The following is a 13,148-nucleotide window of genomic DNA, read 5'->3' on the forward strand; positions in this document are numbered from 1 at the left end:
GTCGGCCAAGGCAATCAACATGTTTTTTGTTGCACGACATGCCAGACTGGTACAAACAATCCCCCCCATGATGGAAAGTAAGAAATAGGACAGGACACATCACTCCTCACTCAACTTTTCTTAAAGGTAGATGCAACAATTATGAGTCCAGAGCTAATATATTCATCAATGAATATTTTCCCCAAAGTTAAAGATGAATTATTTAAAGATGTAAGTGAGAAAGAAGAAACCGAAAACACAATTTGGTGGAAAAACAAATTGCGTTTTATGCTCGCATGTTCTATTAGCTCCTGCACCTTCTGCCTCCAACCAATTATTTCTGAGACAGCACTCATGAAAGAGAAACATCATAATTATGAAGTTGAGCCGGAAAAACACATTTCGAGTGACAAACTAATGTCGCGGCGAGGAACGGGGGCAAAGGCACGCTGGAATTGGGTTTGAGAAAGAAAGCCATTTACTGTGAAAACACCTACAGTACTTTGGTTTCCTGTTAAATTGCCACCTGGAGGCCTCGCTTACTAAATGGACCGTTGTGTTGTGGTGAAGGTCCATCATAAATCTGGTGCTGGTAAAAAATGGGGGAGCAGGAAGCCCCGAAAAGGTTGAATATATCACTCCTGTTCCACAAACTGCATCCTCGTATCTTTCTTTCAAAAAGAATTGCTCAGGTTAATTTTATTAATGTGCTGCTATTCTGTTGATTTATTTGGTTTGTTTTGTCTCTCCACAGCCATCCTCTACACTTCCTGCATCCTGGTTGGCATATTCGTTAACAGCAGCGTGCCGATATTCTTCGAACTCTTCATTGAGACGGTGTACCCGGTCCCTGAAGGAGTCACCTGTGGTGTCGTCACCTTCCTGGGGAACCTGGCTACTGGACTTCTTCTCTTCTTCCTCACCTTTTACCCAACAAGTAAGACCAAACGGCTGAAATTACCTGTAAAAAGGTCAAATCAAGTTTATCTACGTAGCATATTTCAGCAACAAAGTGATTTACACGATAAAAACATGTGACGCAAGCAATAGTCGTTGCATCTTGTCAGATGCCATCATCGTCATCAAAAAATAAATAAAAATACACATCAATTATATTAATCAATGTTTCAGTTGTTATTAATGAAAGGCAGCTCTGAACAGGAGGGGGTTTTAGCCTTGATTTAACGGAAGTCAACGTTTCGGTTGTTTTGTAGTTTTCTGGAAGTTTGTTCCAGATTTTTGGAGCATGAAAACTGAATGCTGCTTTTCCATGTTTTGGTTCTGGTGATGCAGAGTAAACTATAACCAGAAGACCTTATAAGTTTAATCAGCAGAAACTTTGAGGTATACGCACATTAACATATTTTCTTTTTTTTTTTTCTTTGACTGTTCAGTGTATTTCATTGCAACTATTATGTTTTGCATTATTTGCATAGTTTATTATATATTTTCTTCCTTTTATTTAATTCATGTCAAGGATTAGAGTTTTACATTTCCGTTCAGGTTAATTAATTGCAGAAAACTTAAAGCATTTAATCTCATTTTATTTCACCAAAAGCAGAGCCTTCGTGGTTGCCACGGGGACGGGGATCATCTGCAGCCTTATTTACGTAAAACACACATTTATGCCACATGAACTCCTGTTTAAATGGGTAAATATTAGACATCCTGGTGCACCTGGAAGGAAATGTTGTTTCTAGGACAAGCTAACCTGCTGAAGGGTACAAAAGCTTTGTTGCATTTGCCTCCTTTTGTGTCTCTGAGCTGGCTGTCGAAGTCAGTTTAGGTAACAATTTGGGCAGGGATGGGACAGCTTGTCATCTGCATTTCTTCTGTTTTCCAGGCAAGAAAAACTAACATTCACACAGCTGCTGTTGCTGCGTGAATACAGGTGCAAACTCAGAGCCATATTGTTATTTGGGATGCTTGATTTTTTTTTTCTCCCTCCATATTTTCTTGCTTAAAGATCCTAGAATCAGATTTACCTTTGATAAATCACCCGTGATGTTCGATCAGTGGCTGTACCGTCGGTGCGGCTTCACGTGTTGAACAGCAGCGCGAAGGGTTGAAATGTGCAGATTTATCTTTTGCCGCAACGGGAAGCGTTGAGGGACGACTTAATCAGAGTGAAAGCGGTTTTGAAATCTGCGATCCACAAGACGGATGATGTTTTCTGATTTATTTGAAATGACCACACCTCAGCTCGAGGATGAATCACGGAGGAGACAGAAATACATCAGGTGTGCATTGATCTACTGCAGCCTGACACGAGAGCTGGACTTATAAAGTATACATGATGCATCCTCTGCTCGGTTTTTCTCTCTGCATCTCTGAATGATTGACTACACGGTGTGGCTGAATGCAGGCACATCTAAGTATGTTGTGTGCATAGAAGTGTGTGTGTGTGTGTGTGTGTGTGTGTGTGATGGGGGAAGCTCAGAGATGTCTGAGATAGATCTCTACAATCAGTGTGTCAGGAATTGAATAGATCAGGCACATTAGAAGGAGGCTTTAGTTTCTCCCTTTTCTGCACTTGCAACCTTGAAGTTGATGAATAGATAATGATGCACCCAAGGTTTCTTGTTAGAGACTTCTCCTTGCTTCAGGCACAGTAAAGGGAGCGTGGAGACGGCTGCCACGGTGGTAGATTGCTGGCCTCTTACTCGGAGAGCGTCTCTGAAAGTCTGCTCCAGCGTCATCTTGTCTCAGCGGTCACTGTGTGGCACTCAGGGCTGTAAATTGACCCGATCCTGAGATTTGCGTGTATTTTAGCATTACATTTCCCCCCCTTTGTTCTTATTCTTCACCACAATATGATCCCAAAAATAATAAATCAAATCTTTGGTCTGTCCTTTAATTGATCTCCACATTGTGTACAATTTTCCTGCTTAGCTCTACAAAAAAAAAATGTAATTTTTAAATTTACAGTTTCTTCAATTTAATATAAGAAAGTTATGGTCAACTCTGACATTGCAAAACGGAGCGTCTTCAATCGGAGACTTCTTCAAATTGGTTGTAATATTGTTGTGTTTCAGCAACAACTCTTTAATTAAATGAGTTGCAACACAATTTGATTTCCCTTTGGGATCGATGAAGTGTTTTTGAATTGAATTAGTGACCAGCTGGTGGACGACTCAAAGATCTGATTCTCTTTTCTGATTAGAGATCACACCATCTATGATGTGACTAATGAGGAAGATTTATAGTTTTTACAATTTTCAGCATTCAGCTTAATCTAATAATTTATTTAGATGCACAATTTGCACTTTTGACTTTTGACACAGTCAACTCACTCAGAGGAAAGGCTGCTGCTTTATACTCTAAACTGTTATGTATATATTTATTGGGTGTAACATTTGGATTACGTTTTTAAGGAAACGCAATTTAATCTGTCTATTAAGTTTCAGCACCAGGTCAATTCAAAGTGCTTTATGAGATTAAAAAGAAAATACAGCAACAAGCAAGCAAAACATTACACTGCAGTGGAAGAATAAAGAAAAGTGAAAAAACAGACTTCAATTTATGATGTTACAGTTATTAATCAAAGGCATCGCTACGCAGCCCTGACTTAAAGGATTTTCCACCATGTTTCATAAACATCAGTCTGAACGACGTCAAAGCGGTTGGTCATTGTTAGGAAACTATTTAACTGCTGAAACATCTTTTTCAGTCACTTTGCTGATGAATGGGCAGCTGCATATCGGCCTGAAAGTCTGCAGCAGCCAATTGTCCAGATAGCTGCTGTTTTTAAGGCCTGAGGGGAAAACACCTGACGACTGTCTGAATCAGCTCAGACGCAATGACTGGCAAAACGTTCTCGAAGCTTCGCTGATGCACAACGTCACGGTCGAGTTTGTAGAACTGTGTCGTTTTCTCCAGATCGTTGCTGGTTTGGCACGACGTTGGTACTGACGTACGACTCCACCCTCTTATTTTCAGAAGAATATTTCTTCTCGAAATGTTTCAGAATATTTCAAAGCGCCGCTGACCCTGAGTGTCTGGAACGATCACAGGGTTCGTTGCCGTCCTAAACGGCGGGAAATGCAGAACTTCCCATTTCCGAGGCATTGATAAATGCCCCTCGCAGCAGGCTGCTGCTGCCGTCGTCATTTTTCACTGCTGGATGACAGCCTCAGGGTGATGACAAGTGTTGGGTAAACACCGCTGGCAGTGTTCGCCTTAATGGCCCAAAGAAATCTGTTTGTGTGTCATCCAGTCTCAGGTTAGAGGCGTCTCCAGGATGGTTTGAGGTAAAACGTCAGAGCAGAGGGACGTTTGGATAGTAATCCACACCTGATTTCTTCACAAAACATCACAAAATATGACCCTGAGCATCACTGATACTTCATTTCTTTTTGTTTTAAGGCTCTAATCACTGGGACTCTTCCTTATTTACATGACTTTTCATCAGAGACAATAAGTGTACATCTAGGTCTTTGAGGTTCCAACATCACAATTACCAGCAGCTCAAGTAAAAGTTTACAATATAAACAGTTATTTAAAAACATCTAGACAGCTTCTTTTCTGTGGCAATCATGTAACTCCTGGCACATAAAGAATATTGACTTAAAGAAGCAGGTTTTTACGTCCTGAACTCGAGACTCACTGTAACAAAATGTAAGGGATCGATCGGCACACCTCTACTATTGACTAATTAAGTGACTTTTAAAGCAATTGGTTTCACTTTGTCTGTGTTACATAAAATCACGTCGTGATTCATTGAGCGTGGTGGTTGTAACGTGTCGGCCTAATGATCCAAACAGGTTGTATTGGGGTATTATGCGACTTTGTAGCGTATTTTCTATCCTAGTCTCATATTTCCATTCTTATAAGGCGCATTCTGCTTTCAATTATACATGCGAGTTGTCCAACTTTATATCGCCTCGTGACAAATGATTGAATCCAGTTTTGTCTTTAAAACAACATTCTGTCTCTCCGCAAGAGATCACTCGTGCAAAAGAAAATTGGATTATCAAAATTCGCTCAGGAAGTATTCTAGTGCGCGGTCTCATTAATGTGATTTTATCCTCGCTGTGGTCTCATAATGGATGAGGCAAATAAGATTCAGACTTTGAATCGAATCAGTTCTGCATCAGCGTCATCTTTTCGAAAACCCGGTAACCTCTCGCTATTGAAAACTTAGCAAAACGGACCTTTAAAGAAAAAAAAAAAATCCCCTTCTATTTCCACTTTAAAGTTTTCCTTCTGGCTGCCCTCTTCCTCGGTAAACGGTCAGAATTACGGCGCTGGGAGCAGGGAGGCAGTTATGAATTTACCCTGTTGTTCGTTGTAATATCTGGTCGTGGATCAGTGAGCTTTGATAACTTTCAACTTTATTGTGTTTTGAATATTTAAAAAATTTCCTGAACCACGTGACTCTCGAACACGAGTGCAGCACCCCCGAGGCCATATATGCATACTGTCGCTCCCTTCGACTCCGTCTGCAGAGTATTGGTGTCACTGAACACAGAGCATACAAAGCAGTGGAGGGACATCGTAGAACCAAAACTGCATGCGGAGGAGGAGGAAGACGAGATGAAACTTGAAGGGTGGTGTTGAGTTTTTCCCCACAGAGGGGAGCGGTGCGTCGTCAGACCTCCTACATGTTGGGGGGGAGGAGCGCATATTATTGCTGCACTTCTTTAGTCCCAACCAAGACCAATTCCTTTTTGGTTTCTGCCAAAGTTTGCATTCAGCCCTAAAATGAAATCGTCCTTAAAGACACCATGGAGGTCTTTAATCATGGACTCAGACATTACCGAGACAGTGATGCTTTTCTCACAAAGAAGCTGTAATGTAGCATTCAGGAAGACCTCCTACATGCAGAAAGTCGGCTGAAGTGTCAAATTGAATTACTGAATAAAATGTACATTTTGGTGATCTAATTTATTTGATACACTTGTAAGATGAAGTTATTCTTCCTGAGTGATCTAATCCATCTCAAGGTGTGACCCCCCCGCCCCCTCTCTTTCCCTTCCTATGCTTTCGTACAAAAGGCCAATGCCATAAAGAAGTGAGCGTCATTAATCACATCCCCACTCTGACCTCAATTAAGGCTCATAAAAGCCATAAGATGGCCGCCGACGCCCGTTCCTGCGCCGATCGGAGGCACCGTTCTGCTGACACTGGCAGCGGATATAATAGGCTGTTAATATGAGGGACTGTAGCCGCTCACACAGCTGTCCTCTGAATGCCATCCTTCACGGTAAAACCATTTCCTGAAAACGATGTTCATGCTCATCGTCACATGACTGACCTGTCGCCAAGTAAGATAACTGCATATACTACCAGCTTATTTATTCACTTACTTTGTACTATACCACTTTCAAACTTCATTTACTTAAAACAGAAAATGGACAATTATTCCAACTTCTGCTATAAAAACAACAGCAGATTGGCCATTACAGTTATAGCTGTGTTCACCTATTAAATCGATACTTTGACTTTACAGCATTTTACAAAGACTTGGATAATAATCTACAATAATTTCCCTACATAACCCTTGATCTGACAGTTTCCATTGCTGCAGTCTAGCATTGCAAATCAGTGTCATTAAAAAGCAACAATTAGTAGTTGGAAACACTTTATGTGGCCCAGATCATTTCGTTTCATCATCTAATGGTCATTAACCAAACTTTCTTACTAAACTTTCACCGTCTTCTCCAGATGGATTAGTTTGTTTCTACTTTGTCCTTCTTATAGGGTATCTGTCTACCTGCCTGTCATCTCGTCTTTATATAAAACAATCAGTGTTTCTGTCCATCTCATCCCACTTATTGTAAAATTTCATCTCCAGAAATGACTACAAAATATAACTCCAGTCTTCCCTGCCGGCTTGAATGCCTATTTCAAATCTAGCATAATAAAAACCATGTTAACTTTGTTTTATGCTGGTCATGGAGGAATGCCAGAGGTGTGAGGTTCAGCTGGGGTTCATGTATTTATGTAGAGATTTTTAGACTTTCATGAGGTTTCAATCTTTCCTGGTGCTAATGTCTGATTAGTTCCTTTGTCGTCTCTGTCCTTACAAAACGAGCAGTCGTTGACTTAATAAAATTGTTCAGAATAAGAATGATTGTCACTTTGTCTTTAAGTCCCGCTCGCTCTCCTCCCCATCGCTTCCTCCTCCCCTCTTCTGTTTGTTTGGTATGCCAGCTGAGTTTCTTCCAGACTTTCTGACAACTCTGTCCTTAGAAATCAGAGATCTCGTAAATCTTTCAGCGTCGCATTAGCATTCCTTTAATGCCGTTGCCTCCCCCCCACCCCTCCAACAAACGCGCATACACGCCGAGTTTCTCCAACTTCAGATGGGCGAGCCTCAGACAAGAAAGGGAGAGAGTTTGCGACGGAGAATGCTCGTCAGATAAATACACTCCATTAACCTACCTCCATGCCCGGTCTCCTGCTGTCCAACTCGCACAGTCCTGATTAATGAGGCCTCTTCTGGAGTCTCGACTTCTCTCAGCAGACACCTACATCCCAATCCCTCAACCCCTCTCCTCTTAAACCACACGCCTTTCATCTTCGCTCAGCCGACCCGACGTCCGTGTTTTTCTTAGTAAAAACAGGAGCATTAAGTGAGCGAGAGTGTAAGCCTTACAGGTGAAGCTAATCACTTCCAACCAACCAGGATTCAAAGTGGAGACCACACATCTGTGTGCTAATAGACACAGAGACAGCACTGTGTAACTTAGGCTGCAGTTGAAAAAAAATAATGTAGTCTTGACTAAGACTTGTAAAGAGTGACTCTTGACATGTGCCTGGTTCACACGGCAAGATTTTAAAATCGTCGGCCGGCTTTCCAAACATCAGAGACCACACACATGATGATAAAAAAAACTTAGGGATGACAGGTTTGGTGGTACAGTGTGGAGTGACACACCACAACCAAACCGATTCCACTCACTAACATTGTGATTTCAGACAGAAAATCTCTGAGTAAACACACACGGCCAGCTAGGAAGAAGCAATGATGATAGTTTGTGGACTAAATCTACCAGAGACAAAACGATACAAAGACATCGTCAATGTCCGCCGGGCGTTCTGGTGGGCCATAGCAGTTGTTTTGTTTTCTGTGTGCATTTTGAATTCCCCTCAGTGTTTCTGTCACCTCGCTTCCTGATCGGCTAAACGACACATTCAACAAGCTGTGCCCTGATTTCTCGTTAGAACTTGCGTTCTCGTGAACTGGGCATTGGTTTCCAGGTCTGGGACTCAAGAAGAGTTGTTATCTGTTCTTATCGTAGCTGAAAATAAGACAGCAAGTCTGATCAGTTTGCTTGTAACTTGTAGTCATAGCAACCGCATTAATAGGGCAGTATGGGACTAATGGGGTTGTTAGTCATGAGTTCCTGGTCGTACTCATTGTTCTGTTGTTCTTTGGGTTGATGCCACTTATCGTAGCATGTGAGTAGCACACGTTTGAAGGTGTGAATGGTTGTGCAGACAAGAAGACGGCACGGTAGGTGGTAGAAGGATCAAATCTGAGGCCACCTGTGTTGGGTTTTTACAGTCTAGAATCCCCGCTCTGCCTTGCGATCTTCAAGAGTGTTGTAGATGAATTACTGAGGCTTGACGCTCTTCTGCGTTGGGACGGTGCTTTTGTCTAGCTGCTTTTTAGTTTCTCCACTGCAGAGGTCTAAACATTCCTCACTGCCCAGGACCGCATGCATCACATCACTGAGCTTGTGTTTGGGGGTTTTATCCGTCAGGGAAGCCAGTCTGTGTGTTTAAAATGCGCTCCGCCTGAAATATAGCCTTCTGAGTCTCTTGGACACTTCATCCACATTTGGAATGACAATGTTTTTCCAGCTGTACTTTCATCCTTCTTTGAGCTGGGCACAGTGTTTTTTGTTGTTTTTATTAATCTTGGATCTCTTTATAAAAGCCCAGTTGGGGTATCTACTGCTGTCAGATACTGGGTACCTTAACGGGCTTTTCATCGACCTTAACATCCCTATTAATGTGACAAATTTATAAGCCTGAAGCTCCCAGCTCATCTTCAGAACTGAAGAAACCTTTAGGTTTGAATGTCTTCAGGAAATGAGAACAAGTTCAGTTACATTTTATTTAAGTGCTTTAAGTATTTATGAACACTGAGAATCTATCCTTGTGCTCGTATTCATAGCAATTACTTTATTCTCTCACTTCTGACCTTGCATCATTGATACTACCTGTGTTTCCATTGTGCATTTTGGCATTTCGAAAAATATATCTGCTTAATGGAAGCAACAATCGTGTTGTCATTTTTCAGCAGAACGTTTTGGCCCTAGAATGAAGGGGGCATTTTTGGCTGAATCAAAATTGGTTTATTTTGCAAAACTGCAAGGGAATCTTTTTTTTTTTTTTTTGTGGTGTCATGACTCACATGATCAACAACCAGAAGTTGCCACTGATGGAAACCACAAAGAAGAAGACGACAGGAAGTAGTTGGAGGATCATGGCGCAGTATTCTTTTTAATGATTTATTGCATAAACAAACTTATTCACATCTGACTTTAATTAGGTTTCTCATTTCATGGAAACATCGTAATTGCAAAATTGTGTGCTCCTCGACATTAGTGGAATATTGACAACATTTTATGCACATTTGTAATGAAAACCCAGCTATTGACATTTACGGTTCTTTGAAAGTAAAAGCACCCCCTCTTTGATTAATTCAGACGTTTGCTGTTGAATTGTGTTAATGTTCCATGTAGATTTTTTTTTTTACTTTCTAGAGTAAATATATCTTTTAATTTTCAAATTAATTACTGGCAGTATTTTACATGCTGATTTGAATGTTCAATAAATAAATAAAGCTGGCAAGAGTTTGTGTTAAATTTGACCTAAGGAATGTTTGAATTAATAAACTTCTGCAGTTCTGTATTGCAAGTAGTAGTTTGATGAGAGAGTGTTAATTTTCTTCACTTGAAATTTGACTCGGATTTGGAAAAATGAACGTTTCTTTACACACCGATCGTCTGAGGTGATTGACGCTCGTATGAATAGCTGCTTGCACTCGAAGCAGAGCCGCTGTGGGACATAGTCCTGGCTTGTGTCCCAGACCCCCCACTGTTTGTCTTGACCTGATTTTCCTACATTTAGTTTGTCTTGCTCTCCAGAGCAAAGCACCACTGGCTGAGATTCCCTCTCCAAACAGGTCAAGCTTACCAGACTTGGTGCTTTTAAAGAGAAAATCAAATGCCATCTGGCTGATGTGTATGTTTTATGTGTTTTAAACGGTCTTGGCATCATTAATTTTGATGAAGAGAAGCACGTGTCTTAGAGGTGTTATGGTAACGTGGAATTAGGGGTTCAATGGCGGTGTGAGCTTCCCAACCTGTCCAACAAATTCAGCATTAACGAAGACAGCCAGAGCAACTCCCCTGTGCCTAATGGAGCCTGAACAAACCGAGGCAAATAAAACGGCTCCTTCTACACAACATTTAGGTTCAAGTGTAGGTCAGTGGTAGCAGGGAACACCGCCAATACCATTGAATTATTCAGAATGATTGTAAAAGAGCAGCACAAGCTCATATTTACTTTATGGTACGTCAGAAATTCTCATTGATTATATATTAGGCCTGTGCATAAATCACTTTGCATCTGACTGACTCTCATTTGGGTTCAATATAGATGTTGATGACTCTTTCTAAAGTTGCAAATATATTCTGGCGCATTGCTCAGGATTTATGTACGGCTTAATTTGGGCATCGTTTTACTTGTGATGCATCGTTTGTAACGATGGATGATGTTTGGAAACCCTAAAAACTGGTTGACCGTCAGCATTGTGTATTTTCCCTACTGTTCATTCCATTAGAGCATCGATGAAAATGATTCAATGCAGATCAATATTTTTGATTTGTGTAGCTCTGACTGCAGTGACAAGCACAATAAGTTGTACTTACTTTTTTATTGTCTCTTATCAGTATTACAATAAATGCCACCAAATCTCTAAAAATCTACATTTTAGCATGTTTGTTGATTCTTTATTATTTTAGTCAAAGTTATAAAGAGTCACTTTAAACTCCAGAGCCTCAGGTTGGAAACCCTAGCTCTAAACTTGTACTAAAAACCTCGTGTCTAAACTTTTATCTTCTCTGTTTGTTTTTGTCTCGCACAGATTTGTCGTGGCTGAACTGGTGTGTAACCGGCTCGTGTCTCTTCAGCCTCGTCCTCGTCCTCTTCTTCAGGGAGTCCTACGATCGTCTCTACCTGGACGTCTTTGTGTCCGTGTGACGCTTACGAGGAAAAGAAAAAAAAAAAAAAAAACGGAAGAAAATCGAGGCTATTTAAACACCTGCTCTTGCACAGAGAAGAGGAGAAAAGGGACACGGAGAGCAAGTCGGGAAACTCTACGCTCTTTGTGAGATGTAAAATTTTAGGACGTAAATGTATATATGTATGCCTGTAAAGCCGCGGTGAGGGTGATGCACGTTTCCGCCGTAGAGAGGCGTTAATGTTTACACCTTAGAAGTAGCTAGCTCGAGGTTTGATGGTGGTTCGACCTGTTTTTAACGGTTTCCTCTGTTTGTCCGTGAATGACTTGAGGCGGACCCACCTGAACAAACAGTTTCCCCGTCGCAGATAGTTTGGAAGCTTCTATAGAGTGACTTTACGTCTCACTCGCCTCATCTCAAAAGTAACCGGAAAACTCTCCTCAAAGTTTACAAAAGGGACGTCAGACAGAGTAAGGCTCATCGCCGAGCGACTTTCATGCACATTGAAGTAAGGACTAGTCCCATCAGGAATTAAAACTGGGACCTCCTCGTGTTTTAGTGCCGGCCATGACTCACCGGGAGGCTTAACTGACCCTGCAGCGTTAAGCGACCTGTGATATTACCCGTCAGCGAAAGGCGAGCCACTTGAATTGTGTTTTATCGCCCTCTCAAAATGAATATTATGCAAAAAAAAAGAGAGAGAAAGATGCTGTCAGATCGACAACTGGACGCCAGCCAAAGACGCGGCCTTGCGACCGGACTCACTGGAGGGTTTTCTGTTCTGTTCTTCAGCCCATTTATGACTAATTATGTCCATAATTTTAATATAACTTTAATTTGTTTTGTACAGCTTTTTTTTTTTTAAATCATTCACTTTTCTTCCTAAGCGATGTGCCAGTATTTATTGAAACAAAAAAAAAGCCTCAACACTAACAAGACAACAGCCAGAAATAAGAAGTTTGATGACAGACCTTTTATTTATAAGTAAACAAGCGTATTAACAATTTTTTTTGTTCAAAGCACCAGCAGCGTCCTTTGCAACAACTTACTAAAAAAATAAATAAATAAAAAAAACGAAGTAGTAGTCCATCTGATGGATTTGCCACTACAACAAAAGCATCTGAATATTAATCTCTGCTGTAGAGGGAAAAAATAGGTTTTCTCTAACATGCTTATTTTCTGGTGTGTTTTTTTCTCCCAGAAACTATAGGAAGTATTTTTTTTATGTTTTCCCTCTGGAGATAAAGAAGGCTGCGTAATTTGTTCCTGGTGCTGTTTTTTCCTCTCTCGCCTTGTAAAGAAAAGGTTCTCTTTCACCTGCAGATGTGTTGCCTTAATTATCCAGTGCAGTGCATTCAACCCCCTCCTTCTCTCCACACTGTGAATATTTTACCTCTGGATTATGTCAAAGGTCATTTTCTGTTTTGATTTTTTTTACACTATGTAGCGTCCGGTGATTTGGTTATTACTTTGAGTTCCTTTGGTATAAAACACGACTGTCACAAATGTTCAGCACCTTATTAAAGTGATGATTTTACAAATTACAGTTCACATTTTTGTCTGTTATTATGGTTTGCCTTTGTTCTATTCATGAACCCCCGGTTGCAATGCCTCGCTAAAGTATTACAGTCTTGTCTAATTTATGTGATAGATTTACATAAAGTGGTGCATGATTGTGGTTGAAAAACTATTAGTCAGTAAGGTTATCAAATAATGTTCCAAGAGTTACATCTGCAATATATTTTCCAAACATGGAAAACGTTTGGAACAACAGTGCATCTACAAAAGCATTAAAGTTTTGTTTATAAAAACAGCTTATCAACTCTGGAGGAGTTGAGGGGATCTGCAACTCGGGTGGATAACCACTGTCAGAACAGCAATTAATCTGGGCTTGAAAGAAGAATGAAAAGGGGAAAAAAAGCCATAAGAAATCCCATTAAGTTTGGTACAAATTGTGTAGACGACACA

The 13,148-nt window shown here is 40.7% G+C and overlaps 1 protein-coding gene across 1 annotated transcript in view; it reads left to right on the forward strand.

Moving 5' to 3' along the window:
• slc49a4 (solute carrier family 49 member 4) overlaps positions 1-12,726 on the forward strand; it is a 52,650-nt gene extending 39,924 nt beyond the window's left edge. Inside the window, exons 8-9 of the mRNA XM_015001457.2 lie at positions 734-916; positions 11,084-12,726. Of these exons, the coding sequence (XP_014856943.1) occupies positions 734-916; positions 11,084-11,199 (299 nt within the window). The 3' untranslated portion in view covers positions 11,200-12,726. The remainder of the gene's footprint in view (positions 1-733; positions 917-11,083) is intronic.
• Positions 12,727-13,148: the final 422 nt, after the last annotated feature.

This window comes from Poecilia mexicana, unplaced genomic scaffold (genome assembly GCF_051168715.1).
Source record: "Poecilia mexicana isolate PSO_F unplaced genomic scaffold, ASM5116871v1 scaffold_2, whole genome shotgun sequence".
NCBI lineage: Eukaryota > Metazoa > Chordata > Actinopteri > Cyprinodontiformes > Poeciliidae > Poecilia > Poecilia mexicana.